This window comes from Triturus cristatus, chromosome 8, assembly GCF_964204655.1.
Source record: "Triturus cristatus chromosome 8, aTriCri1.1, whole genome shotgun sequence".
Classification (NCBI taxonomy): Eukaryota; Metazoa; Chordata; class Amphibia; order Caudata; family Salamandridae; genus Triturus; species Triturus cristatus.
In genome coordinates, this window is record NC_140591.1 from 1200846009 (window position 1) to 1200860554 (window position 14546).

Sequence of the window (14546 nt, forward strand, 5' to 3'; positions counted from 1 at the left end):
TATTGCCTTGACAGTCGGGTCCGGAGAGACGGCTTCTTTGGCCTTTCAGTTCTCCGTGACTTTCTGGTGTAATCTCACTTCGCAGTACCACCACCGGGGTTGGTATTGCTTGGGTGTGTATTCTAAGGTAAGGAATCTATCACGAATGTGTCTCTTTCAGACGCACATGTTACTTACTTGTGTAACGATATATCTGTAAGAGACATTAGCTAGTGATAGATTCCTTACCGCCAGCCCATCCTCCCTGTTCTGCGAACTGTTCTCTAGGGTTCAGGTCATCCCTTTCAGGACCCTAGCTCTATTGCACCAGTTGTCGGTCTGTGGCATGGCTCAGCGCTTCTGGCGCGGAAAAGTTGTGTACAGAACTGACGTCAGGGTGCGTCTAAGTAGCTCTGACGACGTCATCTCGGCGGCTACGAAGGCAGCGACGTACGCGGAGCCGTACGACGACGCCTACCAACGCGCAGGGGGACTGCTGATGAAAACTTTGCAGATCCAGTCTGACGCCTGGGGATATTATAAGGTAAGGAATCTATCACTAACTAATGTCTCTTACAGATATATCGTTACACAAGTAAGTAACTTGTGCGTCTGTCCTTGCCTTTGTGCAGGACCATGTGGTCCAAGACCTGACTGACTAGCCCTCGACCATGTACCGTGTGACCAGGAGAGGAGGTTTAGGCTCCTTCCAGCTTTGCTAAAAGACCTTGACTGTGGAATTGGGAAAATGGTCATGGTCCTTGTTGTTGCAACAATGTTCAGGCAGAAGCTCTGTGAGCAAGCTGATTGTGCCTTACGATGATTGGAGTTGCAGCTAAAGGACTGCCTTGTGTTTGGGTATGTCAGGCTTCTTCCTTTTGTTTCTCCATCAGCAATTACCTCCAGTTATTTTGCTTCACTCTTTTGAAGCTTAATTGGTTTCTGAGTGATGTTTTTCTGGTGAATGAGGACTTCAGCCTCAATTATGAGATCCCATCAGGTCACCTTTTTCCTCTGGTTCTGAGAAATTCAAAGTTCCACTGATGAGACATGATCCTAATAGGACTGGGCGAGCTACTAAATGTAGCACTCTTTTTGACTTGTATTTAGGCCATGAACGTTGACCCAGGGAGCCGCTCTCAGTTCTTTACTGATGAAAATTTCCTCAGCTTCACCAGTGATGGCAGTGACTTTGTCATATCTCTCATCTGAAAGTCTCAGAGTTGAAGGCCTTTCATAAGTGTTGCAACCGGATTGTTTACTTCTAATCCACGCAACGACATCGACATCTGCATGTAGTATCTTGGAAATGGCAGTGACATGGTGGCCTTCAATTCATGTTCCCAGATACTTCCAAAGGCCATCAGAGAGCAGGAAGCCAGGCTGATTTTGGCCAAGGTCTGCAGTGATACACCAGAATACAATGAAGGAATGATCTCCCAGAAGCATTTTTGAAACACAAAACATAAAATACGCAGTATCAAGGTAAAATACCCACCTTTCTTAAGGAAATGCGTCCTTCGAGCCAGAATTAGAAGCAGCAGAAGACCCAGCTAGAATTGCCTTCTCATCTGTTAAACCCTTGCAGATTGAGTACTTTTGCCTGTCGTACATGCTTAGGACGGCTCCTCTACCATCTGAGCCACTCCTCAAGAACATAACCACTCTTTCTGACTTGATGACTCTAGTATCTCTGACCTTCATGCCTCCCAGCTGGTACCGCTCTGAGTCATCACCTGTGGGGCTTTTGAAGTGTGCTGAAATTATCTGGGTGGCACAGGAGAAGGTCAGAACTTGTATGATGGAACATTTTCCTCCTAGGGCCCTGAAATGTGCCTGCATGGAAGCGTTATTTGGCTGTGACTCAGATGCCATAACCATGCTTGATAAAGATTATGGGCACACAGAGGATGGTCTTAAGGGCCAATATTCTGCTTTCCGTTCTTACTCCACTGCTGGCCTTTATCTTGTCTAGTGGTATTGGTACCTCCCCGAAGGGGCATCCTTATCCCTCTAGGACATCGACCGAGGAAGCTTCTTCCTTGTACCACAGTGGTGTATAATGCTGCAGAAACTCCATAAATGACTTTGCCCTCCGATGATCCAGTCTCATTGACTGAAATCTTGCAGACTGCATTTTCAGTTACAGAGCCCTTGCTCCCTTTTAACAAGACCCTGCAGGAACCTATCTGTGCTGCCTGCTGTTTCAGGCCCAGCTATTCCAAGACAAATTGCCAGATGCCATAGGTCTCCTCCGGGTGACCCAAAATTCTTGTCTTAACACTTGATACCTGGGATCCTACTGGGTCAGGCTTCATCTTCCAACCTGAATCAGTGCCTTCCCTTTGGCTCCTTTGGATCAGGAGATCAAGCAAGTGAACTCATGAGCCTGGAATGTTTTGTATTGGGTGGGTTCACTCTGTACAATTTTTGCCATATGCCTGCTAGGCCCCTGTGTCCATGCCTTGTGGGAATTAATAATACTGGTGGTTGCAAGTCTTCTGGTGCACAAGAAGAATCCATTTTCAGATTTGGTCATTGATGGCTTGGATGCTTCAAAGTAGATCCTGAAGTGTGGCTTGTCTTCTGTAGATACCATGGGCTCTATTGTTACACTACACTTCCATGCTTGGAAGTGCTCAACTGGCTTCTTGGAAGATGAACACACTCCTGGGAGATCAGATGTGGGCAAATGACTATCGTCGATGGCCTCCTGCCACTTTACTACTCCGTGCCGACCAAAGGGGCCTTGGAGACACCAACTTTGAGGCCTACTACCTGGCGAACATGAACCGTTTTGTATCACAGACCACTAAGACTGGTCCTCCTCAATACTGGACCCATCCACACCTCCTGGAAATTACTCTGATCAGGCTACAGCTTTGTGAATATCTCCTGTCTCAGCAGCAGGGCAGTGCCCTGCACATGAACCTGCATAATATGCACAATGACTGTGTTCAATCTTCCTCACAAAGTTGTAGGTGTCATCCTTTCGGCTAGGCGTCCCTCCACAAAGTCTGTTTACTCCCGACCTAGGAATTCGTTTGTTGCATGGTGGGGCACCCACCATACAGATCCATTACAGGCAAAACTGTTGCATGTCTTGTTTTTTCTTTGGCCCAGCAAGGACTGGCAGTAGCCAACGTTAAAGGTTGCTTGTCTGACTTTTTGCATATGGGCAGCCGTACTTGTTCAAATACCCTGTAGTGATGAAATGTATAAAAGCTTTGAAACATGCCCCCATCCCACCAAACCCTTTGTGATACCACTTTGGAATGTTTGTCCTCACTTTCCTCAAGTATAGTCCTTTCAAACCAATGCAGAGCTCTCCACTACGTTTCCTTACCATGAAGAGTGTGTTCCTGGTGGTGGTAACAGATCACTGTGTGAGTGAACTCCAAGTTCTCTCAGTGCATCCGCCTTACACCACTTTCTTTCCACAAAAAGTGGTGTTGCTGGCATGGCGGCCTTTAAATGCTGTTGAAATCATCTAGATCAAGTTTGGCACTGAGGAATATTCTAAAGATGAGGAAACTCCGTTGAGATAGTGCCCACCAGAAAGACTGTTACTGAAAGTAAGTAACTTGTTCTGCAGGTTGACAGGTTAATTCACATTCTGGGCTCCATAAAAATGTATAATTGTATTTTTGCTGAAACTGAAAGTCTATGCCTTTGCTTTCTTCAGCTGGACATTGTGATCATTATTTGAGTCAGTCCCTTAACATTTGTACAATCGTCACATGCTTGTTGTCTGTTATCATAAATAATTAACTCTTAGTCCTTGCAAGAAACATTTAACAAACAACCAATATTTTTATATTATGTAATGTTTCCAAGAATCTGCTTAGCCCTCTTTAGAAACCATGTAAGAACTAACAATTCAGCATGTTTTATATATTTACTACCATTTACTTTGTTTGTTGCAGGGTTGAAATTTAAAGAGCCAAATTTCACGTTGAAAAGAACATTTAAAGTAGAGAATACAGGTCAACTGCAGGTTAATGTGAAGTCTATGGAAATCAGTGGATATGCATGCGAAGGATATGGATTTAAAGTTCTTAATTGTGAAGAGTTTGCGTTAAGTCCCAATGCTTCTAAGGAAATCATCATATTGTAAGTAGCGTTGCCTTGGAGAATAAGGCATTTTAATGGTTATATTTCATAAAGAATTTAAAGAGCTTTAATTCATTCAGCATATTGCTTAATTTCTTTTACTTGGAGTATAAAAATACTTGTATCACAATACACTTAAAATAGTGTAACCATTTCTTTAAAAGTGCAGCACACTTGTTCAAAGGAAAACAATAAAAAAAAAATTCAAAAGTGCAGCGCACTGCACTGGTATATGCGCACCACTCTCCTTACATATTTATGTGATGTTCAGGCTGGCAGACAACAGAATGGAGGTTGATTTGTGGGTAAAAAAAAATCCAGAGTGCCTGCTGTTAGTGCATCGATCCTCTCCCCCTTTACCAGGCTCCAATCAACCATGCTTGTTGTTTTACAAGATCCAAATTCCTTTTTCCCTCCGTCACAGATGGAGGTTTCAGCTAGTATTATTTGATGATTTAATTGTCTCCCAGAACTGATCTGGTGGAGTGATTTCTGTCGATCCCGATTTTTCGCTTCCTAGAATATAAATGTTGCATCATTTTGCACACACTGTTTTATGGCCTAAGGTGGCACTGGGTCTCCATGTTTTCCTGGGGGGCTCTGGTCTTCTGCATTACCCACTGCAAGTTACCTCCATTTCCTGTCAGATGCATGCACAAGATAACCTTATGGCTTCTACTGCTACTTTTGAGTGAGAGTTTCATTCTCCACAGTTCTCAGAAATAGCCTTAATGTTTTGCTCTAATGCTGCCCTGCTCAGAGGTGTAGTCTCCTTCATGTCTCTTGATTTGTTATTTATACAAGAAGAATTTGGAACGCAAGCTGAAAGAAATTGGTTTTAAACCTTATTAAACTTGAAACCTAAATCGTTCCGGTATCCTCCTTTCCATTGTAGTGATATAAAGACCATAGTCAGCAATGTTTCAGAAGTTGCTTCCATATGACTACTCTACACTTCTGGTTGTTGTATGTGAATTGGAAGAAAATGAAAACAAGATAAATAGTAGACTCTTACATCCACTTTGATACATCCACTCGGTTTTTTATTAATTGACAAGTTCAGCTAGAGGCATCTCCTTGTGTTTCTCCCTTTTTTCCTTTATGCAGGTTAAACCCTAAGGTTTCACTCCATGAATCCCTTCCCTCGTGTCTCTGTTTTGTTTGCCTTCACAATCAATTCACCAACCCTTTTTCATAGTATTATTTCTAATCCTCCCCCAACCCTTTTTTTAGGTCTTTGACTTTGTTTCCTCCTGAATTACTTAACAAAGTTAGTGAACTTAATGGCCTCCTGTTTCATATGATCTTCTTATATGTATGTTTGATTAGCACAACTCCCTATTGATAAAAAGGGAAGCAGAGGTTGGTTAAGGTTTTTTTTTTTTTACCCAATTGTGAGTTAACATTACCTGAAATAGCATTATGTGCTAAAACACTAAGCTCATGGCTCCTAAAAAGGTTCAGCCAATTGATTATTCATTCACCATTTGGTGATGGTTTCTAACAGTTTGTCGGTAGGTTCACTTTATCACAGTGAGCGGGCCAATTCACCCATTTTTAAGGGACCTGTGGATGCAGTGGGTGGTAGTGGTACTAATAGATTAGGGTTGGGTGAGCTGTTTTCACCGTTAATATTAGATCATCCTTCAGCTGTATCGGGGGACGGTCCTCCGACATCTACATGTTTAGCCTTTGGCAGTACTAGTCACCCATTAGCACCAGCTTTAGTGGGGTTCAGACAGTGAACTGTTACACCACCATCTTCACATTTTTCATATTATGAAATCATCTGCCTTCCACGTCAACTTGAACTAGGTTTTTCTGTAAAAGCAGAGGAGCTATACTCTTATTAGCTAAATAATCTTGATCAAGTGGTGAGTTTCTCATATGCATATCTTAAATATATTTTGGGTGCATGCCATCAGCTCGCGACTGTTTCATCACAATAGAACACAACTCATTTGACAGTTGTGCCTGTCATCAAAATATTATCCTAGCCTGTGGTGAATTTTAAAAAAATCATGCCTCATTCCTGCTGATTTGAAACCTATCCATTTAGTCTGTGTACCTTTCTGTCTATCAGTTTGCATGGAGGAGAGCGAGAAAAGAAAGTGGTTCAACACCGGTCATGTTAGGATGGGACAGGGAAACCCTTTAAGGGAGGGCAAAACAGTTTCGCAAAGACAGCAGATCTCTCGCAAACCTGCATTTAATCCATGTCTGCCAGCAGGTCATGACAGATGTCACGCTTTTCCACACACAAGAAACAGAAGTAGCTCTAATGGTCTTGGTATACCTTAATACAACCCTGAAGAAATACAAACCTTATTCCTGGAGGGCCCTGCCTTTTACCTTGAACAAAACAATTTTTAAAGTGTCCTTATAAATATGGGTTACAAAATCACTTGTTAAATTCATATTGGAGTATTTAACACTGACTCCTCAGGACTGAGATAAACTTCTTAATTGAAACAGACCGATTCAGCATCCGTTCTACTTTGTCGATGCCACAAAATGTCCTATGAATTGCTCACCTTCATGCTACAGTTTCTTTTCCACAATTTGAATATAACCGAAACCAGAATACCTTCAAAGTGTAAGCTCATAATTGCCATAAAGATTTTGGAGTGTACTATTACTGCCATTCTTGCTGACCTGAAACTTTCATGAGTCTCAAATGTGATTAGTAGCATTTCAGTGATTGCAACTAATTGGATCACTGACATATCGGAATCAACAATATCGTGTAACAGAAATATTGTTTTTACAAAAATATCAAACGCCTATTGTTATAATTTTAAGTACAAAAATATCCAAAATAAATATTGTTTCACACTAATATCATTAAAAACAAACAAAATATAAATATATATCCATCCCCTACTGGTGGTCGCCAGTAGGTAGTTATAGTTTGGACCTACTTTCCGTAGGAAAAGCATTTTTTGACTTGGCTGTAACTTTAGCATGTCGTTTGACCAATCATCATGAAATTTTCAAAACAAAAGTGTCAAGGTAGGTTCTGGTTGTCATGGAATGTTTGGGGGTGATCCGTGCAGTGGGGACTGATAATTTGGGGCACGAATTAAGGGTGTGTTTGTAATGTTAATTCCCATAGGAACCATTAGCGACACCTACAGCCCGAACCACTGAACTGACTTACACCATATTTGGCAGGGAGGTAGATGTTGGTTCAAGGAAGTGATTTTTACTTATTTGGTGTAAATCCGCCACCCCGTCCCCCCCTACCCCTCGGGCCAGCACCAGTAGAGTCCCGGAGAGCCCACCCCCGGGACATTGCAGTTTGCTATGGATCCCGCCAAGTTATAGCTAACTCTGATCCGCTTCATGGACGCAGGAGCATCAAAAATGCTCTTTTTTCCATGAAGTGGAGCAGAATTGCTTTCGCAGCTCACTCTGTCCAAAAGCAATGCGGGGTCCCACAGGAGGTGGGGAGCCGCCATGGACCGCGGGGGCCTTGAGGCATCCCTGCGGTCCTCAACAAGCTGGGAAAGCCTTGGGGGATGGGGTCCCCAGGACAATATTTGCCTGGGGAGGGGGGGGGGGGGGTGCTGGCCCCCCTTCCCCATTTAAAAAAAAAAAAAAAAAAGTCAAAGGCCTGCCCGGGGTATTGGGTCCCCAGGGCTGAAATAGGCTCGGGGAGGGTTGTAGGGCCAGCACAGCCCTCCTCCCATGTGAAAAATAAAGACAGCCCCTGGTAGATGGGGTACCCGGGGCCAGAATCAGCCTGGGAGAGGGGCCGCGCAGCCCTCCTGTTTTTTTAATAAGAAATTTTAAAAAGGATCAGGCCCAGGGGATGGGGTCCCCAGGGCCCAAAATGGTCCAGGGAAGGGTGGCCCCCCGTTCCTAAAAAAAAAAAAAATACAAAAACACAACACCCGGGAGGCCCGCCCCCTTTTTCCACTACCCTGCAAATGCTCCTCCTGGCCCGCTCCTGGTGGGTGGGATGAAGTCCCCATGGCTGCTGAGGGTCCTTAGGTCCAAGAAGACCTCCTGTTACCTCCAGTGAGCCCCACACAATGGGATTGTTGAGAGGTGGTCAGAGGCTGCGCCCCTTTCTCCATCACTCTGCAAACACACCTCTCCGCACACTGCTGGTCGGGGATGACGCTCCCTTGCCTCCTGAGGGCCTCAGGACTAAAGTGGACTTTGCATTTGCAGAGTGGTGGATAAAGGGAGCATGGCTTCTGACCACCTCTCCGCAATCCAGCTGTGTGAGGCTTACTGGAGGTAACAGGAGGGGTAGTTGCCCCCCAAAGACCCTCAGTAGCCAAGGGGACTTCATCCCCCTACTAGTAGTGCACCAGGAGGCACGTTTGCAGAGTGGTGAGTGAATAGCTCTATGGGTGACTGACAGTGTGTGAGTGGCTGTATGAGTGAATTTATCAGGGGCTGTATTAGTGAGTTGGTGTATGAGTGGCTGTATGGGTGACTGAGTGGATGTGTGTGTGTCGACCTATGCATCAGCGAGTGGGTGTGTACGTACTGGTATGGTTGTGTCAATGGGCTTGAGAATGGTAGTGTGGAGTTGGAGGTGGTGGATGAAAGGTTATATTGGGGTGTGAGTGAGTGAGTGTGAGAGAGTCTGTGGATGATGTCATGAGTGATGTCACTGACCATGTCATGAATGATGTCACTGACCATGTCATGAGTGATGTAATATGTGAGGTTATAAGCAGAGCCTTGTGGGACTCAGAGTTGTAGTTAGCTCATCTAACTATAACTGCTGAATTTCTCTGGTTTTGTACGAGTTGAAATGTCAGCCTAACTATAGTCACTTTAACCTTTTGTTTTTTTCAGTGAATATATATATATATTTTAACGTAGTACATCTTACTAACATTTAATAATGTATATAAATATTTGCTAATATATATATTCTCGATCAGTTTTTTGACGGGCGTATTCCAGCGCCTAACTGAACACAGACCACCGTTAATGCTCTAAACGTTTATTGCTGGTGCAAAGTCGCCATAGCACGTTTCGGACGCAGCCGCGGCCTTGATCACACTACTGCGGCGACACCATTGATAGAGAATTTAAGGCATTAGGTAAGCACAAAAATTAATAAATCTGTGTTTGTAATCCTTTTCTCATCATTATACTCACTGTTACTGTGAATCTATAGTATAGTATCGAGTAACTGTTACTAGTACTGGGGCCTGGCCAATCGGATCTGCTACCTTCTAAACGCTCGGATCGGTGTCCACCTCCCACCAACAAGAAGTTATGTAAATCTTCAATGTTTGGATCATTTGGGAAATTGGATCTACTCTCTAGTCTCCTAAGTGCTTTCACTCCGTCTCCCCATCTGATGATCTGGGGCACTGTGTCTATGACAAAATTTGACATCTGAGCAATGTCACTATGATGAATTTCGGCACAGTGCCTGGCTACTGGATAGGTTAAATCCTTGTTTTTTTATGGCCTGAATATGCTGCAGTATGCGTTTGTGAACTTGCAATACTGTGCTGTACAAGTATCTCAGGTTGCAGCTACTGTTAACACATAAACAGTAAACTCGCATCTGCAATTGAAATTGCCTCTTATGGAGATAGATGTGTAAGAAAAGGGAGAGAGACTCCTTGGTATTGATGCCTATTGTGCACGCTCTACATCGTGGGCACTTATGGAAACCATTAGTTCCCGTGAGCCAACTGACTGTTCTTCTTGTTTCCGGACCCAATCTTTCCAGGCAGTCCCTCATAGAGCTTGCTCTTCGATAGGTTATTTGGGGTTTAACCGGAACTGTCGTTCCAATGGTGGGAGCTGAGCAGATTATGTGCCAGTTCTTTCTGACTGCCTTGGCTAGTTGTTAGTGCTGGTTGCTATATGTGGTGATTAACCTAACCGTGTCCTCTGTTTCAGGTTTTTTGCAATTACTTAATAAGAGATGTTCGCTAGATATGCAGTCGTTTTTTTCCTGTGCATTAATGATCATTTTGGTATCATACCCTCTTTGTGTGAACCTGTGTATCATGTCCTTCTGACTGGACACAATATGGTGAGGCAAACTACAGTTCCTTTTGGCACTTATTAACTCGCCGTAGGAGATGCTTGCTATAAGATGTTGGGGGTGAAAGCTTGACACATGTAAGAGTGTGTTACTGGCTGTACTTTTTCTATGAAGTTGGGTTTGTAATTTGCCACAAATACCGCCAAATCTAGGAAGTGTATCTTGCTGTTACTGACTTCACCGGTAAAATGCAGATTGAGATTGTTGACATGCGTGTTATGAAATTCTCTGCACTTTGTTCACCGGTAAAGTGCAGATTGAGATTGTTGACATAAATGCATGTTATAAAATCATCTGCACTTTGTTCTGATCCTCTCCAAATGACGAAGAGGTTGTCAATATAGCATAGCCAGACCACCACATTTTCATCCCATTCTTTGAAGTGATTCACTCTGAGCACCTGCTTCTCCCACCAGCCCATGTGTAAACACACGTAGCTGGGGGAGGAGCAGGCGCCCATCTTGGACTCCCCTATTTGATGGTACATACAATTGTCAAAGAGGAAAGTTGTTAAATAAACATCCCTGAATCATTTTCATCAACATTTGGGTGTGTTGGTGTAATGCTAGTAGTCTGTTGCTCAGATAGTGTTCAACCGCTCTTAAACCATCACTGTGACGAATACTAGTTTACCATGATGAAACATTTAGGGACATCAAATTAAATTGTCCTCCCAAAGCATATCATAGATAACTTTAGGGAAATCACCAGTGTCTTGGATGAAAAGGGTAGGTTCTTGACATACGGTTGCAAAAAATAGTCAATATATTTTGACATATTCTCATGTAAACCCCTTATGGCTGAAATAGTCGGTCGTCCAGGTGGTTTAATGGGGCCTTTATGGATTTTCTGGATTATATACAGCACTGGCATCTTGGGGTGATCATTACGTAGGAAGCTGTATTTCTCTTGACTGAGGAGTCCATAGTTATTAGTTGTTCCTTGTAGGAAAGTAGGATTTGCTTCTTATGGTTACCTCCACTTTTGGTTGATGTGATGCTGTTTTTGACTAGTCTGACTGGAATCCTGCTAATCAGGTCCCCAGTCTATTTGCTTTCTCCCTAAATGGTTGTGTTCAGTACTTGGGTACATCCCAGATTGGATACTGGGGTACCCTTATCAGTCCCTGGTATATGGTACTAAGGTACCCATGGCAGAGTTACCCCAAAGGTCTCCCATGGGCTGAAGCATGTATTATGCCACCCATGAGAGACCATTCATAACGGATCTACAGGCCTGCCATTGCAGCCTGTGTAATTTGGTGCTTGCACCACTTACTTAAGATATAGGTTTACAATATCTAAGGGTCCCTGCACTTAAAACCTAAAAGTCACCCCTATAGCAGGCCTTTGCAATCCAGAAGGCAGGGTGCGTGTTTCTGATGGAGAGGGTGCACCTGCATGAGCAGCACACCCCTGCAGCCTACGGAGTCCATTCTCCCAGGTTGTCAGTGAAGCAGCCATATACTATATAGAGGGCACAACGTAATTACGGACGACCATCTCAAAAACGGCTGAAACAAATCTGATCATGTTTGGTATCAAACATGTTGGAATCATACCCCCACACCGTAAACGGTGTGGAGGTATGATTCCAAGCACTGGAAGGCTCTAAATGTTCCCGGTGCCAACCTTCGAGCCCCGGAAAGCACAAAAGGGTTGCTGCCGACCAGAGACACACTTCTGCTCCTGAGCCAAGCTCGAGCAGGAGAAGGCAGAACAATAGGCGTCCTGTCACAGGGAGCTGTGACCACCGCACAGACAGGATAAAGGGCCAGATGTACAACCTGCCAAATAGTGCATCGCAAATTGCGTCACATTTGTGAATCGCAATTTGCGAGGCGCTTTTTGGCATGTACAACAGTGTGTTTAACACTGTTTGCGATTCCCAAAGGGGTCACAAATTGCGAAGCTCGTGAATATTAATAAGCCTCTCACAATTTGCGAGCCCATTGCGAATGACAGGCCCCCCCAGGTATGGTGGCCTGCTGGGCTCAGCAGACCACCATGCCTGGGACTGCTTTTAAATAAAGCAGCTTTTTTTTTTTATTATAAATGCAGCCCATTTTCCTTAAAGGAAACATTTTGGTTTTATTTTTTAAGGGCAGGTAGTGGTCCCTGGGATGAATTCATTGCCACCTACTTGAAGTGGGTGGTAATTTGCGAGTGTTTTGCGCCCACAATTGCGGTTGCAAAACATTGGTATATAGATTTGCGGTCGCTATTGAGAAGGGAATGTCTCTTCCTAATAGCGAATCGCAAAACATTATTTTGCGGGTTGCAATTTATTTGCGACTCGCAAAATACTGTTTGTACATGGGCCCATGGTTTTTAGCATGCGCAAACGGGTCTAAGACCGGTTAGCACATGGTAAAAAGCATTGTACATCTGGCCCTTAGTGTATTGGGACGGGTGGGTACGCTTGCCAGCGCCAGAAAGTCTGAATGAGGGACACATTTGGTGTCCCTTTGCATAGTTCAGTTCACACCAGTCCTGGGAGCTGCTGGCTTCTGCTCTGGCACGAAACTGGACAAGCACAAGGGAGTAACCTCCCCCCCTGTCCAGACCCTCCCCTGGGAGGGTCCCCTGAATCTTCCCAACCTTTTCCCTAGGGTACTTGAGAGCTTACCTGGGTGGAGGTCCCTAGTTTCGTCTTGGGACAAGATTTCATTCCAATACCACTTCAACTTCGCCCGTCTGGACACTCTGGATTTCGTAAGGGCCTGACTTCGTCTCCCTGTTTGTCTGCTGCATCGTCTGTGTCTGTGCTTCATACAGAAACCCTCCAAGGCCTGTGGAGCATCAAAGACACTTGAAGGAATCTCCCTTGAAGTGAAGGAGTCACTTCCTTGTATTTGCAGGGTCTCAACACTGCTGACCAGTCTGCTGATTCCAAGCTCCTGCGTACTCCGAAGGGTTCAACAACACAGGTGGTGGTTTTCTACGTCCCTCGAGGTCCGAGCTGTCCTCTACCTGAGTTTGAGGCCAGTATTTCATGGGGGGGTCACCACTCCCACTGAAGAGGGCCCCTGAAACGAATAGCAGACAGAAAGGACGGGGGAAAACCAGAGTACAGTCAGAAAGACCCAGTCTGCCTGAAAGTTACTTATAGAATGCTCAAAGTCACTGATATTTTAGAACATACCCAAACAAGCAAGTTCTTCCTCAATACATGTAGAAAACCTAGTCTATGGAAAATATCTCATTTATTTATGTCATGGTATCAACTTAATAAGAACACAACAAGAAGAAGAATTGAAAATCAGATACATCTAGGCTCATCATAGGCACACACACTCATTTCAAACTGTCAACCACAACCCAAACATACTCATACATCCCATAAACTCAGGATTTCATTACATAACAATATACATTTTAAAACAAAAACAACAATCTTTGTATCACAAAAATAGGCCAACATAGAAGATAGTAAATGAACAATGAATGTCAAGTGATCAGTTTCTAATACAGTCCATGATCCAGTTTCTTCTCATAGGGGAAGGTGGAAACAAAGGAGACACAAAGCTCTTCAGCGCCGACACGCGTTTGTGTCCAACCCGGGTGTGGGTCAAACCTTCTTCAGGGCCAACAAGTAGTGTGTAAGACACAAGGTAAGATGCGCCCAGAAGGACAACAAATTTTGTATAAACATACAAAAATTCATACAATGCGAGACATCAAAGCGTATCGGACAAAATAAAATCCCTAAGATGGGGACATAGTACAAGGGAAGACTGGCGTTGGGTAAACAGATAAGAGCATATAAAGAGTACAAAAATTAAATTAACTTTTAGGGAACAGGAGGTGTGCACACTAGAAGATATGAAAGGTATATACAGTTTTAGTAGGTACTGGTGACAGGCCAGGAATTGAAAATCACCAGAACTCACCAGTGTAGAAGAGCTAGATTTCACCAAAAGACACTATTGTGATAAAGATATGTACAAAAGAGGAAAGTATAGTCCCAAAGAGGTCCAGGTAATCCCAGGAGGTAGCGAGGCTATCGAGGTAGAAAAACACATCAAGTCGTGGAAAAATACCTGGAGTGATCGTAACCGAATAGCACACAGGAGGTGGTAGGATAACGGATAATGACCAAACTGGTTCCTCACAGGGACCTGGTAGAAGAGATATAAGGATTAGTCCCAGAGGTCGCGAGACCGGAGAATTGGGGCTCCGTGTCAGTCAAGGATGGAGATAGGGAAAAACTCCCTGACTTACCCAGGATAGGGTAGAGGACAACTGAGGTGGCACATAAATAATGGCATCAAACAAGGCCAAGGTTCTTCGAGTACGGCGAATGGATATCCACACAGGAGGTTCAAGGGAGTGGATAGTCAAGGAAACTGGACAGCACTTCAGATTCTTAGAGTTGTGGATACAACAATTTGGGAAGGCGTCTGGAAGGGTTAATAGAA

The 14546-nt window shown here is 44.0% G+C and overlaps 1 protein-coding gene across 1 annotated transcript in view; it reads left to right on the forward strand.

The window, feature by feature from the left end:
* TMEM131 (transmembrane protein 131) overlaps positions 1-14546 on the forward strand; it is a 943143-nt gene that overhangs the window by 638256 nt on the left and 290341 nt on the right. The window contains exon 28 of the mRNA XM_085622890.1: positions 3906-4092. Within this exon, the coding sequence (XP_085479016.1) occupies positions 3906-4092 (187 nt within the window). The remainder of the gene's footprint in view (positions 1-3905; positions 4093-14546) is intronic.